Genomic DNA, 18,338 nt, shown 5'->3' on the forward strand with positions numbered 1-18,338 from the left:
TCGGAGAAGAAGCGTGAAACTCCGAGTAACGACTCATAACATACGTATTCCCCGAATTAAGTCTACATATATAACTCAACACATACGGAGAAACTGGAATAAATCGTAAACAATAGCAACTGTTCTGATTACCATTGTCATCACGACTGGACACAAGCGATAATTAGTATGATGTATTGGGCTTACTGAGGTAGCTCAGCAAAGCCTGAGCGAAACCTCTTGGCCAGAAACACTTTACTGTTTATTGTATATGTTTAAATGAAACTGATTAGTGTGTGTATATACATACATACATACATACATACATACATACATACATACATACATACATACATACATACATAAATTCAACTCATGAAGGAGTTGTCAAACAGGATTACTGGAATATATCAAAAAAATATGTGCATTTTACACACAATGAGATACATTTGTCGTACACTTAGCTAAACTTGTCAGTGATACATTTATGATGAGAGGGATTCAAAGTTTTGATTCAGGAAGCAAAATGTGACAGGCATGTCACCTGAACTGTTGTCATTCTTAAATGACTGACGAAGTGGTACTCTTATTTTCTGGCGGACCCATGTTTCCTATTGTACTCAATATGATCATATCCTGAAGATCATGGTCCCCATTGTTGATAGCACCATTACTTCTCCAGGAGATTTCAGTAAAACTGGCTAGGATTACCATGTACGAAGCGGCCATCACTTTGGTCACTGTTTTTGTGTTTCTTTGATTTTACTTTACGAAGTTGATCTTGGTTCATTCCATTCACAGCCATGGGTATTGTGTGGCCAATTTCCTTCAACAATGATGGGGCCGAGCTAACCACGAACATGTGTTTTCCATTGATGGTGATCTTTTTGAACTTGGCTTGTGGAATAATTTCGTCTTTCCATTTGTCTACCATGTCAGGCTTGACAAATTCATCTTTACGCCCAACGAATACGGTCAGTCCACAATATAGGCGTGTTGTATGGTGATTTTTGTATGACTTGCAGACCTCCAATCCTATCTCTATGCATGGAAGAAGTCTCGCCATCACTGCTTTGTTGTGGAGGACACTATCTTCGATGAATCTGAAATCAGCACCATGTTCCTTCAGGGTTTTAGACAAGTTGGTAGATGTGTGTAGGACAGTTAGAGGCACGTTGAAGTCGGTTGGATGTGGATATGGTAAAGATGGTGCATACCAGCCACCAATGAACAAATGTGAAGGACACATACCATATTTTTCCAAGAGGTAATGGGCTACTTCAAATGCTATCAAACCACCCATGCTATGACCATAGAAGACAAACTTGCCTTGTTGTAACACAAGTTTTAGTTCTTCTCCAACTACAGAGACTATTTCATTCAGGGTTGGAATTGGTTTCTCTTTTTCTCTACCCTCCCATCCGGGTAATTGCAATACCATTGTCTGCACATCATTCTGGTTCAAATCGGGATGCCACCTTTGATAGACAGATTTTCCTCCTCCATTAGGTGGGAAACAGACCAGTTGTGCTTTTACATATTGTGTGGGTCCTTGGACAAGTAGAAGGGGTGGGCTTTGCTTCTCGGAGGTCGCAATGTCTGGCAATGGCTCATCACTACTCTTTTTCATCATCTTTTTATAGATGGTTTTACCAAGGCCAATGACTGTCACCTGGTCATTCAGGAGGTCTACTGGTGGTAATAGAACATCAAAGCTTTCTTCTATGAGCGAACTTAGCTCTGAAGACATCAGTGAGTTTATTCCCAGCGAGAATGGAGATACATTTTTGGGAATATCATCACTTCTTCCAAGGATTTTCATTAAAGACTTCATTAGATCTTCTTCTATGAGACCGAGAGCATGGCCTGGCTCTTCAGAGCGTATCCTGTTTGCAAACGTATCATCTTGAGAGTGTAGACTCTTGTCTGCCCCAGTGACAAGGTTCTTGAATATAGAAAAATGACTATTACCACTTTTCATATGGGCCAGAATTAGATGTTTGTTCTTTCTGAAGTATTTCTCCTTACTGAAAGAAGATGTCACACCTAATGCATGGCTACCCGACTTCAACATTGATCCTAAAACTGTGAGCACTTGAGCTGGAGTGACACTTTTCACACCTTTCTCTTCCCAGAGGCTTACAAATCCTTGTCTCACAGCAAACCCAGTACTGTTGATAACACCACCATAAATCACAGTTGCAGGTAGCCCTTGGCTTCTACGAAGTTGGCCCAGACTTGCAAGGTAGGTGTTAGCTGCACAGTAATTTGCTTGACCAGCATTTCCAAGAAGTGCAATGATGGAAGATACCAATACAAAGTGCTTTATCGGAAATGCCATATGTACTGTGAGGTGGTGAAGCAGCAATGCACCATACCCCTTTACAGCTTGTACATCATTCCATACATCTGGTGATAGATCCTTCAGTAGTGTGTCAGCATAAATAACTGCACAGTGGAACACGCCCTCTAACTGTGGTATTGCTGAGCTGGATTTGATGCTCTCCAGTGTTTCTTTGACTGCGTCGTGGTTTGATACATCAGTTTTCATAACTTCAATTACAGCACCATCATTTCTCAACTTTGTGAATTTCTTCTCGGTCTCTTCCTCAAGCACTAGGTTTCTTGAGAAAACGATGACGTATCCAGCGCCATGTGTTACCAACCATTCAACTAACTCACATCCAAAGCCTTTAGTCCCTCCAGTCACGATGTAGGATGCATTCTTGTTTAATTTGAAGTCTCCATCATCAAATTCGAGGGGTATTGACACATTTTCAGTATCCACCAACACAACCATTCCTGGTTTCGAAATGCTTCTCTCTGTAGATACCTCTGACAACAAAACACTCTCTGTCATTTTCTGCAAAATGTTTCTAGTGTCTTCAGATGATGTAGCTAGTGTCTGCAACATCTGGTTTGCCAGGCCTCTGAAAGAAGTTGATGACTCCAAGCTCATGATGATTTGAGTAAAGTTTGCTACCACAACGCCAGCTAGTGCAGGGAGAATAGCTTTGGTTTTGTCATCAAGCTTCTTCTTGCTCAAGAAGAGAACCTTTCCAATTGGTCTTAACTTGGCACAGAGTTTCTGCATCCTGTCTCGCTTAATGTGCTCACCATCAGAAAATATGATAAGGTCCCACTCGTCTTCTATTTCATTCGTTGGGCTTGATCTCTCACTGCCAGATGAATAATCACTTGTGGATAATTCGTCATCCCCATTGAAACCTAGGACAACAACTTGGACTTGCACACCAAGAGACTTTGCCATACTTGTAATAACTGTTGTTTTGTCATCATTCACACTTTGCGAGTATATTAGCAGACGAAATTCGCCATCTGGACGACTCATATTGACAAATGGAATGAGGAGATGCTGTATTGCAGATATGACAACTATTGGCGAGACCTGGTCAGGCACACTGCACAGGGAATCTGTATCGATCACTAAGCTGGATGTTATGGTATTCTTTGTAATACCAATTACCATTTTACCTGTGCCAAGATTGTCCCAAATTTCATCAGAATGGGTTACTTTGCCAGCAAATAAAAAGTGTTGCACAGTATGGCTGTCTTCGTCATCTACATTGTCAAATACTGGTAGAAAACTCTCTACTTTAACACATACCCTCCCTGGACGTATCACCTCCACTCGTGCTAATTCATTTCTTCTTACCCTCCAAGACTTCTCGTTTGTGCTGTCAATTTTCCAGACTGGTGTAATTATTTTGCCACTGAACTTGTTTTGTGCTTGTACCATCACCCGAGGAGAATAGATGTCATAGCTCTGGTTGTTATCTTTTGAAGGCCTGAGTGAAATTTGGTTCTCAGTTACCATTGGATTTTGAAGAAGTTTTGCGACAATATTTGCTGACTTTGTGACATCATGATGCACTGGTATATCTATCATGACAACAGGGTATTCTGGGTTTTCATGAACTATAGTAACACCAACTGCTTGCACTCCAGTCATCGCAGGCACTGTTTCCTCTTCCCCTTGTGTTGCCTGAACGCCTTGACTTATTAACCACAGTGAAGGCGGGTGTTCACTTTCAAGATTACACAGTACATTGTACACTTGTACACACATTATGCCACCAAGAGTCTGAGTCTTCTCAAATGTATCATAAGACATGAGTGCCCCAACATCTTGAATGCCACACAATGAGGTTGTGAGGACGACATCAGTTGGACCAAATGTTTCACAGTGACCTTCGACCTCTGTCTGCCAGGAATCACTAATGAGACTTTCACTTTCAATGACAAGTATACTATTACCATTTTGACCAAGATGATTTTTCAACTGCAGTGAAAATCCAGTATCATCACCAAGAATGAGGTATCTCCTTTTACTCATATTTTCATTGTCATCTTTGAGAATAGTATCAGTTGAAATGCTCGAGACGTTCTTCCATATGTTGCTCCACAGCAGCAGTTGGTCAGTGGATGAGGATACCTTTGCAAATTTGAAGCCCTTAATCTGGAGGAAAACCTGGGCTGTTGTTGCATCTGCTGCAATGATGTCACAGAATTTGAATTCATCACCTTCACCATCATGCATCTTGATAAAACTAACTATCTTCTCAGGGACTTTGCCTTTGAGACTCATTTCTTTCATGACACGAGGGACGCCAAATACAGGATTATAAGGAATGTTTTCTTCCTTTGCCTTTTCTTGATCAATTTCAGATTTCAGGACTGCAAAGGCCTGGAACAACGAATCGAGATATGCTGGATGAAATGTATATCTATTTGATTCTCTGCTTACTTCTTCAGACATGTCTGCAAAGAACAAGCCCTCACTTTTACTGACATTGAAGCAGACTTTAGAATTGCAGTGGAAGGACTTCCCAAGCAGAAAGCCACAATCCTCAGCTCTCTTGTAAAATTCTTCTTTATACAAAACGATAGGACATCTCTGCTGGATGTTGTCAACATTAAGTTGGTTTAAAGACAGTGTCGTCATGGGTTCATCTTCCTTTGCTGTAAATAGATTCATTTCCATAGATGAATGCTGAGTCCATGTGTCTGATTTTGGGTCGTGACTGCGTAGATACAGCTTTGCAACATCACCGTCATCTTTATCAACCTGGGTTTCAAATGTTGTGTACGAAAGTGCTGACGATGGAGCAAATAGGAACCGTTCAAATTGAAGATTCTGCAGTCGAATTTCTGCACCAGGAAAGGTTAGCTGTCGATAAGCAGCCAATGCAGTTTCAACATATGCTGCAGCAGGTACGATTACATTCCCCTGTACTACGTGATCTTTTAACCATGGAAGGGTCACAAGAGAAATTTTTGACTTCCATACATGGGATGAAGAATTCGACAGAGAGGACAGCTTCTGCTTTTTTCCCAGCATAGCATGGTTCTTCATCGGAAATTTAGATATTTCAATACCCTCTTGTACTTCTGAGGTACACTTCACTCGTTGCCATGGGTACATTGGTATGGACTTTTTTACACATTGTGTGTGAGTGAACAAGCTTTGTAAATCTATGTGGCAGCCTTCAACGTACAGTTTGGCTAAGGACTGAAACAGATTCATGAGGTCATCTGACAGTGTGTTTGTGTCACGTGGTCTCTTCAGGGAATGAGTGATGAATCTCTGGGAATGACGTGATTTGTGAGCAGCAAATATACCAGTTACTGCTGGCATGAGAGCTGGATGTGGCCCAATCTCTATGAAGTTGGTGTAGCCTTCCTGCATGACCTTTTCAATTGCTGGCATAAATTTAACTTGCTGTCGTATGTTTTTGTACCAGTAGTTTGGGTCCATGGCATCCTCTCTGGTGATGTATTCGTTGGTGACTGTTGACATCATTGGAATGGTGGGTACATGCTGGTTGTGTTTGTTATGTGCACGATCACGGAGAAACTTCACTTTCTTTAGAAAGGTAGCCCTGACTGCTTCCTGTTGGTAGCTATGGAATGCATTATTCACTTTCAAAATGATATTTCTCACCTTATCATTTTTCAAGACTGTGGAGAATGCCTCAATTGCACCTGTTTCACCAGACAACACGATTTGATCTGGGCTATTGATTGCTGCAACATCTAAAGTATTACAATAGCTACTGTTCTCTAGCAAACTCTTCACTTCATCTATAGGATGAAGTACTGCCAGCATTGTACCAGACCCACTGGTACGCATCAACTGCCGTCCTCTGTTATAAATTACTCTGACTGCATCTTCTAATGTCATTAAACCGGCTGTGTAGGCGGCAGCAACTTCACCAACACTGTGACCAACTATAGCGTGAGGATTTATTCCACACTGTCTCCATAGTTCCACCAATCCAATTTGCACTGCACAGATGCATGGCTGGGCAACCTCTAAAAAAAAGATGCACATGCAACAATATGTCAAACCAGATTTAAACTAAATGCCTCCCATAAAGACAAAACCATAGATTTTTGCTCCTACATACATTGTTTGAAGGCTCAAATCTGGGTTATTGCTATCATATATGATGTACCTTTAACTGGAAAATTAATTATATGAAACATATGCAAGTTGACCTTGTATATCGTCTAATTATCGCAAAATCATTAATTATAGAAATGAACCATTAAAGGACACATGCACTTCTTTACCATCAATGCATTCACTAAATTAATTGAAATTTAAAGCTTGCATTCAATTACAGATATCGCCAAATTATCAAAAATAGTTATTTATGCAAATTACACATCACAATTAGAAACTACGTAAAAACTACATCAACTATATGCATTGTGGTTGATTAAGATACCAAAGTATATAATATTTGAAGATTGCAATCTTTAGATAGAGCTTAATTACCGAAAATCATTACTTATGCAAATTTCTCATTAAAACTAAATGCTACATAAACAAACTTTACATACATGTGCGCTTTGTTATGTTTTATTCATAGAAAATATACAAAAATATGAAATTTGAAGCTTGCATTCTTAAGATTCTGCCTAATTACCAAACATCATTGATTATGCAAATCACTCATAGAAACTGAATATTATGCTAACTGTCTTTATGGGACATGTGTGCTTATAATGGCTAATGTAGGTACCAAAATTTGCGGAATTTGGGTAGTGCATTCTTTATATATGGCTTAATTACTGAAAATCATTTTTGCTAATTACTCATTAAAACTAATAAATATGCCAACTGACTTTATAAGACGTGTGCTTTGTTATTGGAGATGTGTATACCAAACATTGCAACATTTGAAGTGAGCATTCTTATGATATAGCTTAATTACTGAAAATCATTAATTATGCAAAATACTCATTAAAACTAGAAGCTACATCAACAAACTTTGTAGGACATGTGCGCTTTGTATTGGTTAATGCGTGTACCAAAGTATATTGAATTTGAAGAATGCATTCTTAAGATATAGCATAATTATTAATAAACCATCAATTATGCAAATCACTATTCAATGTTAATCAGATGTTTACCAAAATCTAATCAGTTCTTGTGATTAGCATAGGGAAGATGTGCAGCAAGGTTCATTAGAATCGACGCAGTAGGTTTTTTTTTAGATATTGGAACCACACATTAATAAAATTACATCTTCATAATCATAGGGTGTTTATATTTAATTATTTCGAATTACATCTAAATGTGTAATGGAATGATATTAATGTATTCAGTGGAATATTTACCTGTCTGACTGATCACTTCTCTGTCGGTTACTTCAGTCAATAACCTCAATAAAGACCATTTCGCTCCGTACTTTGTTAGCAGCTTGTCAATTTTCTGCAAAATGATGATATAAACAATTTATTTACTATTTTAATAAACAGTAATAAATATGTATTTGTAAAGGGAAATTACAACAATTGTCTGTATCCCAACATTATGAGATGATCAACTTATTTATTCTTCGAGACTATTATTTCTTATCATAACTTTTGAGTTTACTTTCTTTTGATTGTTCCTTAGTTTTGTTGGTTGTGGTTTTGTTATTGTTGCTGTTGTTGTTGTTGTTGTTGTTGATACTGTTGTTGTTGTTGTTGTTGTTGTTGTTGTTTTCGTCGTCATCGCCGTCTTCATCTTCTCCTCTTTTTGATATCTTTACACTTTAATAATTTATCAAAATACACTTGGATTACGATGTTAGAATGTAAAAATTCCATGTAGATCTAAAGTCAAAATTTACTTTGCAGTAAACCTCCAATGTTGTCGAAAACACGCAGCAAATCTACGTACAAATACCAAATTGTTCCTTACCTTCATGGTATCATAGAATGATGGTATTGATATCATCAACTGTCTTGCCATTCCCCACCACTGGGTTCCCATTCCAGAGAATACAAACACTACATGGGAATCAGATTCTTCACGTGCCATACCTTCTGCCATGTTTGGTGATGCTATATTTTCTAACCTATCTCTGATTTCCTGAATTGCCTCTTGTTTCGTCCTTGCAACGATGCCAACGCGATAAGCGTGATGTTGGGATTTTAATGCTGAGGTATAAGCTGCGTTGATGAAGTCACTATCACTGTTTATCTTGGTTTCGAGATGTATTAACCAATCTGAGAGTCTATGTTCTAATGTTTCCTTTGTAGCAGCTGATATGGTCAGTAACGTGGGGATTTGAGTGAAGTGTGATTGCATCAACTCATCTCTGATGTTAACCATCTCTGTCTGGATCTTCTTTTTGTCATTATAGCTGGTGTCATTGCAGTATCCTTCGAATACAAGATGAGCATTGGCACCACCAAATCCGAATGAACTGCAACCAGCGTACATCTTAGGAGCACTTGGCCATTTTATCAGGCATTCAGGAACTGCTATCCCATTGTTGAAATTTATTTTGGGATTGCCTTCTTTGAAGTGGACAACTTTTGGGATATGTTTGTTCCTCACGCAGAGAGCTACTTTGATAACACCAGCTATGCCAGCAGCACCTTCTGTATGACCAAAATTAGACTTCACAGACCCTATATACATCGGACGTTTTTCTAGTGGACGCATCTTCCCCATGCTTTCAGCTAATGCATTGGCTTCAGTGGTGTCGCCAACTTGAGTACCAGTACCATGTGCTTCGACATACTGCACATCTTGGGGATCCACCATGGCATGTCTGTAGGCAGCTGCAGTTAACTTTACTTGAGCATCATAACTGGGATTCGCAATACCTGGTGTACGACCATCGTTTGTCAGTGCGCCCCCACGGATCACAGCATATATGTGATCTCCATCTTCAACAGCTTTCTGTAGTGGTTTCAGTATAACCACTCCAGCTCCTTCGCTCCTGGAGTAACCATTTGCAGAAGCATCAAAGCTCTTACATCTTCCATCTGGTGACAGCATACCTGCTTGGCAGAAACCAATGCTTGTGTCGGGTAAGAGAAGGAGATTGACACCACCAGCTACAGCCATACTACAGTCTCCATTCCTGATTGCTTCACAGGCAAGATGTACAGCATACAGGGATGATGAACAAGCAGTGTCTATGGAAAAACTTGGTCCATGCAGGTCAAACTCGTAGGAAATTCTGTTGGAAGCCATGCAAGAGTTACTACCAGAGTTTGTGTACTGAGAAATGTTCCCTACTGGATAGGATCCTTTACAGGCATATTCACAAGCAGTGATACCAGCATATACGCCAGTGTTACTTCCCCGAACTGTAGAGGGAGGTATACCGGCATCTTCGAAGCCTTCATAGACAACTTCAAGAAGAAGTCGTATCTGTGGATCGAGATAGTTTGCCTCATCTGGAAGAAGAAAAATCAACATGATGTGAGTCTAATGACAGGGGGACCCTGACATTACCTGACACAAAACCCATTAATTGCCATACTTTAAAGTTCTGAGTAAATAACTTACATGGAAGACATAAAAGTGTGTACATGGTAAGAACTATTTTTTGTGCCTTTTCATACAGTTTGTCAGGATCTATGCATTCTTATCTTTAATGAAATTATTGCAAATGTCTTTTGTTTGCCAACTCAAAATATATAACTTGACGATTAATAGTTTTCAATTCAAACTCTTAGAAGTGAAGCTTCAAATAGACTTTGTGTTAGGGAGCTCTTCATATCCCTACCCTAATCCTCACTCCTTAGAGTAATACAAATATGTATCTTTTAAATGATTAGTAATATTGCCTTTAAAGTCGAAAGTGGCTTAGGGAGAATTTCCCTAAAAAATAATTTCTATAACTCTCGCCAAACTTTGCTATATGAAATCATGTTCATGGTCCTTGTGAAATGATACAAGTAATTTTGGAGTCTTCAATAATCAAGAACTAATTTTACACATTATTATTACACATGGTGGGGTTGGACTAGATTAGTTGGCAGACAACGATTTTTCGACCCCTTTCACTTTTATTTATGTAATTATTCATATTCTCTTAACTGACTTGTATATCATCAAGTTTCCATAACAAGTTATCTCATTTTAAAGGAAATCATCAATCTGTTCTTTTCACATAGCGTTAGCACAGTAGTCGGCGGCCATATTGGATTCTAAAATAACTAAAGTTTGTCCTCCTGTCCTCTATTTAAAAAAATTGCACGACGAACGTAGATTCTTTTATTGCTTTTAACTGAGAATATGGTGGAGTATTCTTGAACAGAGTAACAGAAAACCTTGAAAAGATTTCATTTCCGAGGCACACTCTTCGTTAAGGCTTATTTATAAACAAATTAGTAACGCAGTCGCAGTCTACATACTATCACAATGATACTGTATGGTTTGTACAACTTATTACAATGTGAATTACATTATACTAGTCAGTGACAGCTTAATCAGAAATAAAGACACCACAGGGGTCAAAATAAATAATTGTCATTGGTTCTGTAATACAAGGACCCACTGTCTTCTTCACTTGGCTATTAAAATTATTATAATGGTGAAAACTACTTCAAAATACAACTGTGCCTCTCATTCTTAAGAAGTACCCCCAACGACCTTGTCGACCTAATGAACATGTGCACCTAAGAATATTTAGAGGGAACTCTCATAGTCAGTCCATTCATTCTATAATTTTGTCATTTTCTTACCTGGTGGTATCTTAAAGAATTGCCTATCAAATGCATAGACATCACCTTTTAGGAAACCTCCACGTCGGTTGTACATTTTACCAGGTGCTTTGTCGCCAGGACCACCAGGGTAGAGAAAATGAGAGGTGTCATACCTGTAAGTAAGTGTAAAAGGGACAATAATTTTGTATTAAAGGGACATGGTCTGCAATGAACTTATTAGTATTCTTCGTCATGTTTATTTCCATATAAAAGGTCACTTATATTTTACAATTCACTGTGACCGCATTGTTGAAATGACAAAGTAGCCATTGGCAACATTGCTATGGTATAAACTGCTGTGATAATGTATTCATATTATATGAATAAAATGACGCCATTGTATTCTCATTTATATTAGACTACAGTATCACAGCTGTTTATAATGTAGGAGTTTTGTCAGTGACTGCTTGTTTTTAGAAAAGCCATAGTGAATAGTAAGATATCACATTTTATTTTGAAACAAAAATGACTAAAAATACCCCGTAGTTGCTAACTAAGTCCCAGACTTGAAAATTACTGCCTGAATACCGGTTAATAAAGTATACAATTGGTGTTGACTCGGTGAGATAATCTCCCAGAAGCTAAGACGCGCTGCCAATATGAAGTTTAACTGATACCAATCAATCAATCAATCAACCAATCAATCAATCACCAACCAACCAACCAACCAACCAACCAACCAATCAGTCAATCAATCGTGAATAATCAATCAATCAATCAATCAACAAACCAACCAATCAATCAATCAATCAATCAATCAATCAATCAATCAATCAATTAATCACATGATCGTTGCCCCTGTGTGTAAACGTAAGCGAGAGAGAGGTAATCGGCCTACTGATTACAAGAGACCCCAGTCGTTGTCCATTTAATACTTTCTTTTCCGCTAGCATGAGTCATTCAAAGCATAGCGAAATGTCATATGTAGTAGCTATGTTATTGTTACGTGTTAAGTCAGACTTGTCAAATTGCACACAAACCACTATACAGAAAGCCTGTCTAAAAGTATCATATGTTAAACTACTGATGGCATTTAATAAATAGTAAAACATAACATAACATGTAACAGAGTCGTAAATAGGTTAACTTCGACTTATTCAGTATTTGCTGTGTTGAAGTGAGAGTTGTTTGCACTTATCGTTTTATTTTCATTTTTGCGGCGAATTGAGGGCTCCTCGGTATCATTTTTTCTATATAATCAACATATAAGAATAGACTTTCAAAATTATATGTTTGATCTCTTTCTTAGAAAATGAGTTTTTCAACGATTTATAATCGTGTAGAACACGCCCCACCCCACCCCCACCCTGCTCTCTCGCTGTCTGTCTCTGTCTCTGTCTCTGTCTGTCTGTCAAATCACTTTTTGTCGGTGAGAATAACGCAGTATTGTAACCCCTGACAGCAATCAGCTTCACTCAAAATTGATATTGGATGATAACCTTACAATGATGATCAGTTGTATTCACATGGAGATGTCCCTTCACCTATACTTGATAGGGCGGCAATGTGAATTTTTATTTCTGCGAGATAAAACTACTTTACCAAGTGTTTCTTTTCCTTACAATGTAACACAACTTTGATCAAGTATGTGTTTGTAAATCTGGCAAAAGTAATTTTAAAATTTAATGTTTAACATTTTGTTATACGGGGTACGTTGAAGCAGTGATTTGAAATCAAGCAAATAAACACTTTGCATCACATGTAACACTGTGACAACAAATTGAAGGGGTTAGTGTAATAAGGAATATTAAACTAGAAAAATGCAATTATGAGCAAACAACCAAAACTGTATTTTAGGCTCTTGGCTCTTATAACCCTAAGTCAGATTTAAATCACGTTTTTATTGCATTATCTGTCTTCACCCAGAACAATGTTTGGGGAGATAAGAGAAGGAACAGCGAACTATTGGATAACGGATACGTAGTCAGGGCCTTTGAGAAGGATATGAATTTCAGAAAATAGCAAAATTAACATTTTTTTCACGAGACCCTTTTGGCCAATTGGCTGTGAGCCAACTTTAATTCACATTTTTACTTGTCGGGGTTGTCTTTCAGAAATTTGATTTTTGGAGATCAGAATTTACACATGAACTAATTTGTGAATTGCGAAAAAGTGGAAAATCACACAAAAATGGAGTTAGCCCCCCATGGCACTAACCCCTTCAAGGAAAAGATTTGATGTTTGAATATATCGTATGAGGAAATGATAGATACATGCACAAACCGGACATGACGTAGTGCGATTACGTGTGTTTACCCAGTTTATTTATAGATCACTTCCTTATCTGTAATAACACACTGTTTATGCAATTATTGAGTTACAAACGTGGAAATGGTCTACCTTGTTCCACAATGTGTTTTTTTAAGTTGTTTTATTAGTCAAAACATCTAAAGTAAATAACCACTTTCATCTATAGTACGTACCGCTTTAACATTTGAAAGTTTTTTTCTATGAATGGGAATAAATACGATATTCAGAGACCCGGAACTTAATTCAGCTAGGGATTTGACACTAAAACGTATTCGAAGTAAAATAAGCCGAGTGTTACTTATAATGCATTTTTACTGTGCAATCGATATGTGATCTTTTCAACAGTTGACAATCGATCCGTTTATAGTCTAGGCTGCTATACGTCGGGTTCTTCGATGTTCCACGATCTCTCTCCACACTAGTCAAACGAACAAATACTAACGAAAATCTAGCTTAATCTCCTGCTGGGGAAAGGATGAACAGTGCACGTCAGAAGTAATCTATCACCTATTGACTGTGTGACATAATTATTATCTGTTGCAATTGGTTACTTTGTTCAGTTTACTACTAGTCTCAGTTACCCAGACTCTCGCCGCTGGGCGCTCTTCTACAAGGCTTGGAAAGGTCTCGTAGGCAGAGACCCCAACAGCGAGAGTCTGGGTAACTAAGACTAGTTTACTACAAACTCAACCTCCAGTCTTTATAAGTCATGTGGGAACGTGATAACGTCATCATTTGATATCAACTCCTTAATATCATTAGACTACCACTGTTGGTGGTAAATGTGGCATTTGCTGAAGTAAGCCATATTTATACGGTGGAGAGAGAGAGAGAGAGAGAGAGAGAGAGAGAGAGAGAGAGAGAGAGAGAGAGAGAGAGAGAGAGAGAGAGAGAGAGAGAGAGAGAGAGAGAGAGAGAGAGAGCATCTAGAAATCAAGCAAAACGTACAGCAACTAGACTTTCATTTTATGACCCCAGATTACAACAGAAATAGGTATTCACTACTCTATTGCTCAATTTAATGTTGATGGGAATCCAATGCTTTGTGTTTCCGTAGCATCTGTATTATCTGAAGTATCTGTTTTCATTGTTTCACACTATCAGACCATCGCATATATTTCCGCTAACGTAACGAAAATAAAACTCTTGTGGTTTGTCTTGAATGTTGTATATCACTGTTTACAAAACTCATTTTGATATCTATTCCATCGTAGACTAATAAGTGTGTTACCCACATTATGGGAAATCCAGTATTTAGTGTTTGTTTTCAGTCGACTATGTACACGACTTCATGATATAAGGCTATATATGAATATGAATATGAATATGAATATGAATATGAATATGAGTATGAATATGAACATGGATATCAATATGAATATGAGTATGAATATGAGTATGAGTATGAGTATGAGTATGAGTATGAGTATGAATATGAATATGAATATGACTTCGGCCCTCGATATCAGTATCCGATCCGGATCGTAAGTCTAGATAAAACGTAGGGAAAAAAAGGCGCGAGCGACTGTCGACAGTCTATACACTTTGGTAAAGGTCCTGGATTACATGGCCCAGTCGTTGTTCATTTAAATTTAATTTCTTTTCCGCTAACATCAATTTTTGAAGCAAAGGGAAATGTCATATGTAGCAGTTATTATTGTTGCGTGTTGAGTCAGACTGGTCAAATTGCACACAAAACACAGAAAGCCTATCTGCCACTGTTGGATCTGGTACACTAAGTGCGGTGTGATGAAGCGTAGCTCAGTGGGCTGATCGATGAAATCTTGTATTTAGAGTTCACCATCGTACATTATACGTTATTTCTACGAAACCACAGTGAAATACCCTCACTGCGCATGACAAATGACGTCATGTCTAGTATCCCTTTGCTGACGTCCCTGGGCCCATTTAACAATGCTGTAAGTTTCTCTGTCCTTGCAATACGCAAGACGATCTTTTATTGTGGTTCTACATTTAAGCATGTACATGTTGCTAGATCCGCATTCCAAAGTCGTATGTCATCAAGTTCCGTAACATATTGTATATCATTGGCTCGTACTTTTCACACAGAGTGGCGCTTTTACTTGCTATTATTCACACTTTCGAGGCAACTAAATAGTTATTCATTCGTTGGGACAAATTGCTGCTCCTAACTATAGTACAGAGTAAGTTCGAGGTTTGTTTGCCCATAGTTGCTCGTCCTCCACGTTCCATTCACCTCCGCCATGGCCGTCAAAATAGTTAAGTTTTGTAAACTCTGTTAGAATCGTAAACAACTCAGGTGAGAATATATAGGCTCTACTACAGGTTACTGTAAATCGTAAAATAACTTCTCTTTTTTTCAGACTTAATTTATTTGCAATTTATGATACCAAAAAAATGTATAGAGTCTATGTCATGCGCAGTAGTTGGAATTGCCGTCACAAATTTATCATGATAATATCGCGTAAGAAACAGGTTTCTCTTGGTCAGATGCGGGGTCACAGGAACAGAATACTGATGGCAAGCATAGTAAACGATAGATTTCAGGCTTGAACGCAGTAGAACGGTTTATCAAGATTGAATTTGCTTCATTTTTAAAACGACGTTACTGCTCTCATGAACACACGATTTGATATACTTGTAATTAGTTCAGAGTTTGTTTGATTGTTTGTTTGTTTGTTTGTTTGTTTGTTTGTTTGTTTGTTTGTTTGCTTGTTTGCTTGTTTGTTTTCGAGGACTGCCGTTAACGCATCAGTATTTCTCGAATATATAATGTGCTGATTTCTAGTACGAGTTGAATATATGTACTGATTTCCAGTGCGAATTTTCAACACAGTGTAACTTTTACTGAAAACTGCACAGTCGGATAGCTCACGCCTTAGGCTTAAAGACGCAAATGTACACTGCACTAGCACTGATCATTTGACCTAGCAGTGAACCTGTAAATTATTCATAAATATAACTTTTACTCACCTGTCCTCGGGTGGTGGCACAGTACAATCCATCCCCTCCACTAACATCTCCCAAAACTTCTGCACACTGTCGACTCCATTTGCATATCGACAGCCGATACCAACTATGGCAACCTTTCGACTCAGTGGTAAGGATGGGTCGTCATCGGCGATACTTCGCCGGGCAATGGGTCTGCTGACCGAAGCCCCCATACTAGACTACAAGTAAAAAAATGCAAGTATTCACCATTAACAATGTATACACGTATATAGTTACTGTGAACCGTAAAAAAACTTCTCTTTCGTCTTTTTCAGACGTAATTTATGTCGTTACTTGTTGGTTGGAAACATGAACTCAAATTTACGTGCGCCAATTTACGAAACCGAAAGTATACAACGAAAAGGTATTGAAGACGGACTGAATTGACATAAATAAAGTCCATTTTCATCAAAAATGACAGATAAACTATCAACTATACATTGTTCCATCTGCAGCATGTAAGGGGAAATTTCTTACAAAGCTTTTTTTTTTATATCCTGGTGACTGTGTTGTTTTCTCTTCCTTTTCAAATAAAACCCCTTCGTACAAACTCTTCACGAGAGAGAAATTCAAAATATTTCCCGTTGAAATAAAATAAGATGAATAAAATCTACGTACCTGAGATGTGACGATGATCGAAAGTTTATACCTGTGCTCGCAGAGATCTGTGCCTGATGAGCGTAGCTTACAAACTGATGCAAAGTCTCCCAACAGAATAAATATATGAAAACCTGTGACGCAAATCATGCCAAATAACTTAAGGTAGTTTCCATGACTGCATTAACAGTGTTGATGCCTTATAAGGCGTTATAAACTATGATGTACACACTCATGCAAATAAATTGATAATGTAACAATAGACAATGTAACATGGCTTCGGGAACTAATCTACAGAATGACTTGCAGTAGACCCCAGACCGGCTACGCCCTGTATTATTTACCGAGTGACCATACATCCTGTGATATCTGACAACCAGATACACAGACAGAATATTAATTCATGAAGAGTAAATTAATTGCAGTGAATTCATCTTTGACAATCCTTGACAACAATGAGCAAACGGTGCTTTTCGTAATAAATTTGGTATGTGTGGACGTGTCAATGTCTTGGGATAAATGTATGTGTGTGTGTGTGTGTGTGTGTGTGTGTGTAGAAAGTTGATATTCATACATGGCACATACAATTTTGGACAAAAACATGATCGTATTTGAGCTTGTTCACTACTCGTACTGAAAAGCCGGTACTATTATCATTGCGTACATATTTATTTGCAAATGAGGGTGAAAAACAATATTTGAACAAATTATGAATTTAATTATCTAGTAAATAATGCTTTAATTGGGATTTAAAGGTAGATTTTGTTCCTATTTTACTTATCTGGTAATGGGTTCCAGTGTTTTGTGGCTGCGTACTTTAAATTGTGTTGGCTCAAATTGAGATTAACTTTAGGAATGTAGAAATTGTCTCTTGTTGAAAGCTGCGTAAGGTAATTAGGCTGGGATCAGAATTTACGGCAGGGCGGGGGCTGGGAAGAAATTAATTTGGTCAGAATATTTTTATATTTTTTCATAGAGAGAGATTTGAAGACAAAGACCGCTACAAGACGTACGTAAATGCTGAACGACGCATTTATCTGTATACTAGTACACAGACAAGGGTATGACGATCTCGTCAGTCTTTTTTTCAAAGTGTTTGAAACAGTTGATATGGCAGCCTCTTTCTCTTCCTCGGATACTACAAAGTATATCACAGCTAGCAGCACTGAAATAACAATGCTACATGTATCATCGGCAACTCGTAACAAAAATACGCTATTCTGTCGATTCATTCGGGTATTTATTTTGGATTTTGGATTTTTTAATTTATAAAACAATTTTATCAGGCGTCCTACTTGAAAAATCAATATGAAACAACATTGTCTAAGTCTGTGTTTGTCACTTAATACATTGCAAAAAAGCCAAATGTGTACATTTTTGTTTTTGTACGCACAATAACGAACAGTTTACACATTTATTGGTTTTTTTTGCAATTCAGTGAACTACAAACAAGGACTTGGTATATGTTATGTGACATTGATTTTTCAAGTTGGACGCCATAATAAAATTGTTTT

At 37.9% G+C, this 18,338-nt stretch overlaps 1 protein-coding gene across 1 annotated transcript; it reads right to left on the reverse strand.

The window, feature by feature from the left end:
- Positions 1–375: 375 nt before the first annotated feature.
- Positions 376–16,400, reverse strand: LOC144447969 (phenolphthiocerol synthesis polyketide synthase type I Pks15/1-like). The gene is made up of 5 exons (XM_078138092.1): positions 16,210–16,400; positions 10,984–11,117; positions 8,198–9,690; positions 7,630–7,723; positions 376–6,315 (listed from the first exon to the last, which is right to left on the reverse strand). Exons 1-5 carry the CDS (start codon positions 16,398–16,400, stop codon positions 668–670), a joined length of 7,560 nt encoding a protein of 2,519 aa, XP_077994218.1. The 3' UTR covers positions 376–667.
- Between the last annotated feature and the right edge of the window lie 1,938 nt (positions 16,401–18,338).

The sequence above is a fragment of the Glandiceps talaboti genome, chromosome 17 (assembly GCF_964340395.1).
Source record: "Glandiceps talaboti chromosome 17, keGlaTala1.1, whole genome shotgun sequence".
NCBI classification, from domain to species: Eukaryota; Metazoa; Hemichordata; class Enteropneusta; family Spengelidae; genus Glandiceps; species Glandiceps talaboti.

Bases quoted from the DNA above. Each gene is read 5' to 3' on its own strand.
- LOC144447969 (XM_078138092.1), bottom strand. From the start codon at position 16,400: ATGGGGGCTTCGGTCAGCAGACCCATTGCCCGGCGAAGTATCGCCGAT. The intron at 9,691-10,983 runs GTAAGAAAATGA...TTCTTCTTCCAG, and splicing joins ATTCTTTAAGATACCACCAG to ATGAGGCAAACTATCTCGAT. The intron at 6,316-7,629 runs GTAAATATTCCA...TCTTTTTTTTAG, and splicing joins AGAAGTGATCAGTCAGACAG to AGGTTGCCCAGCCATGCATC.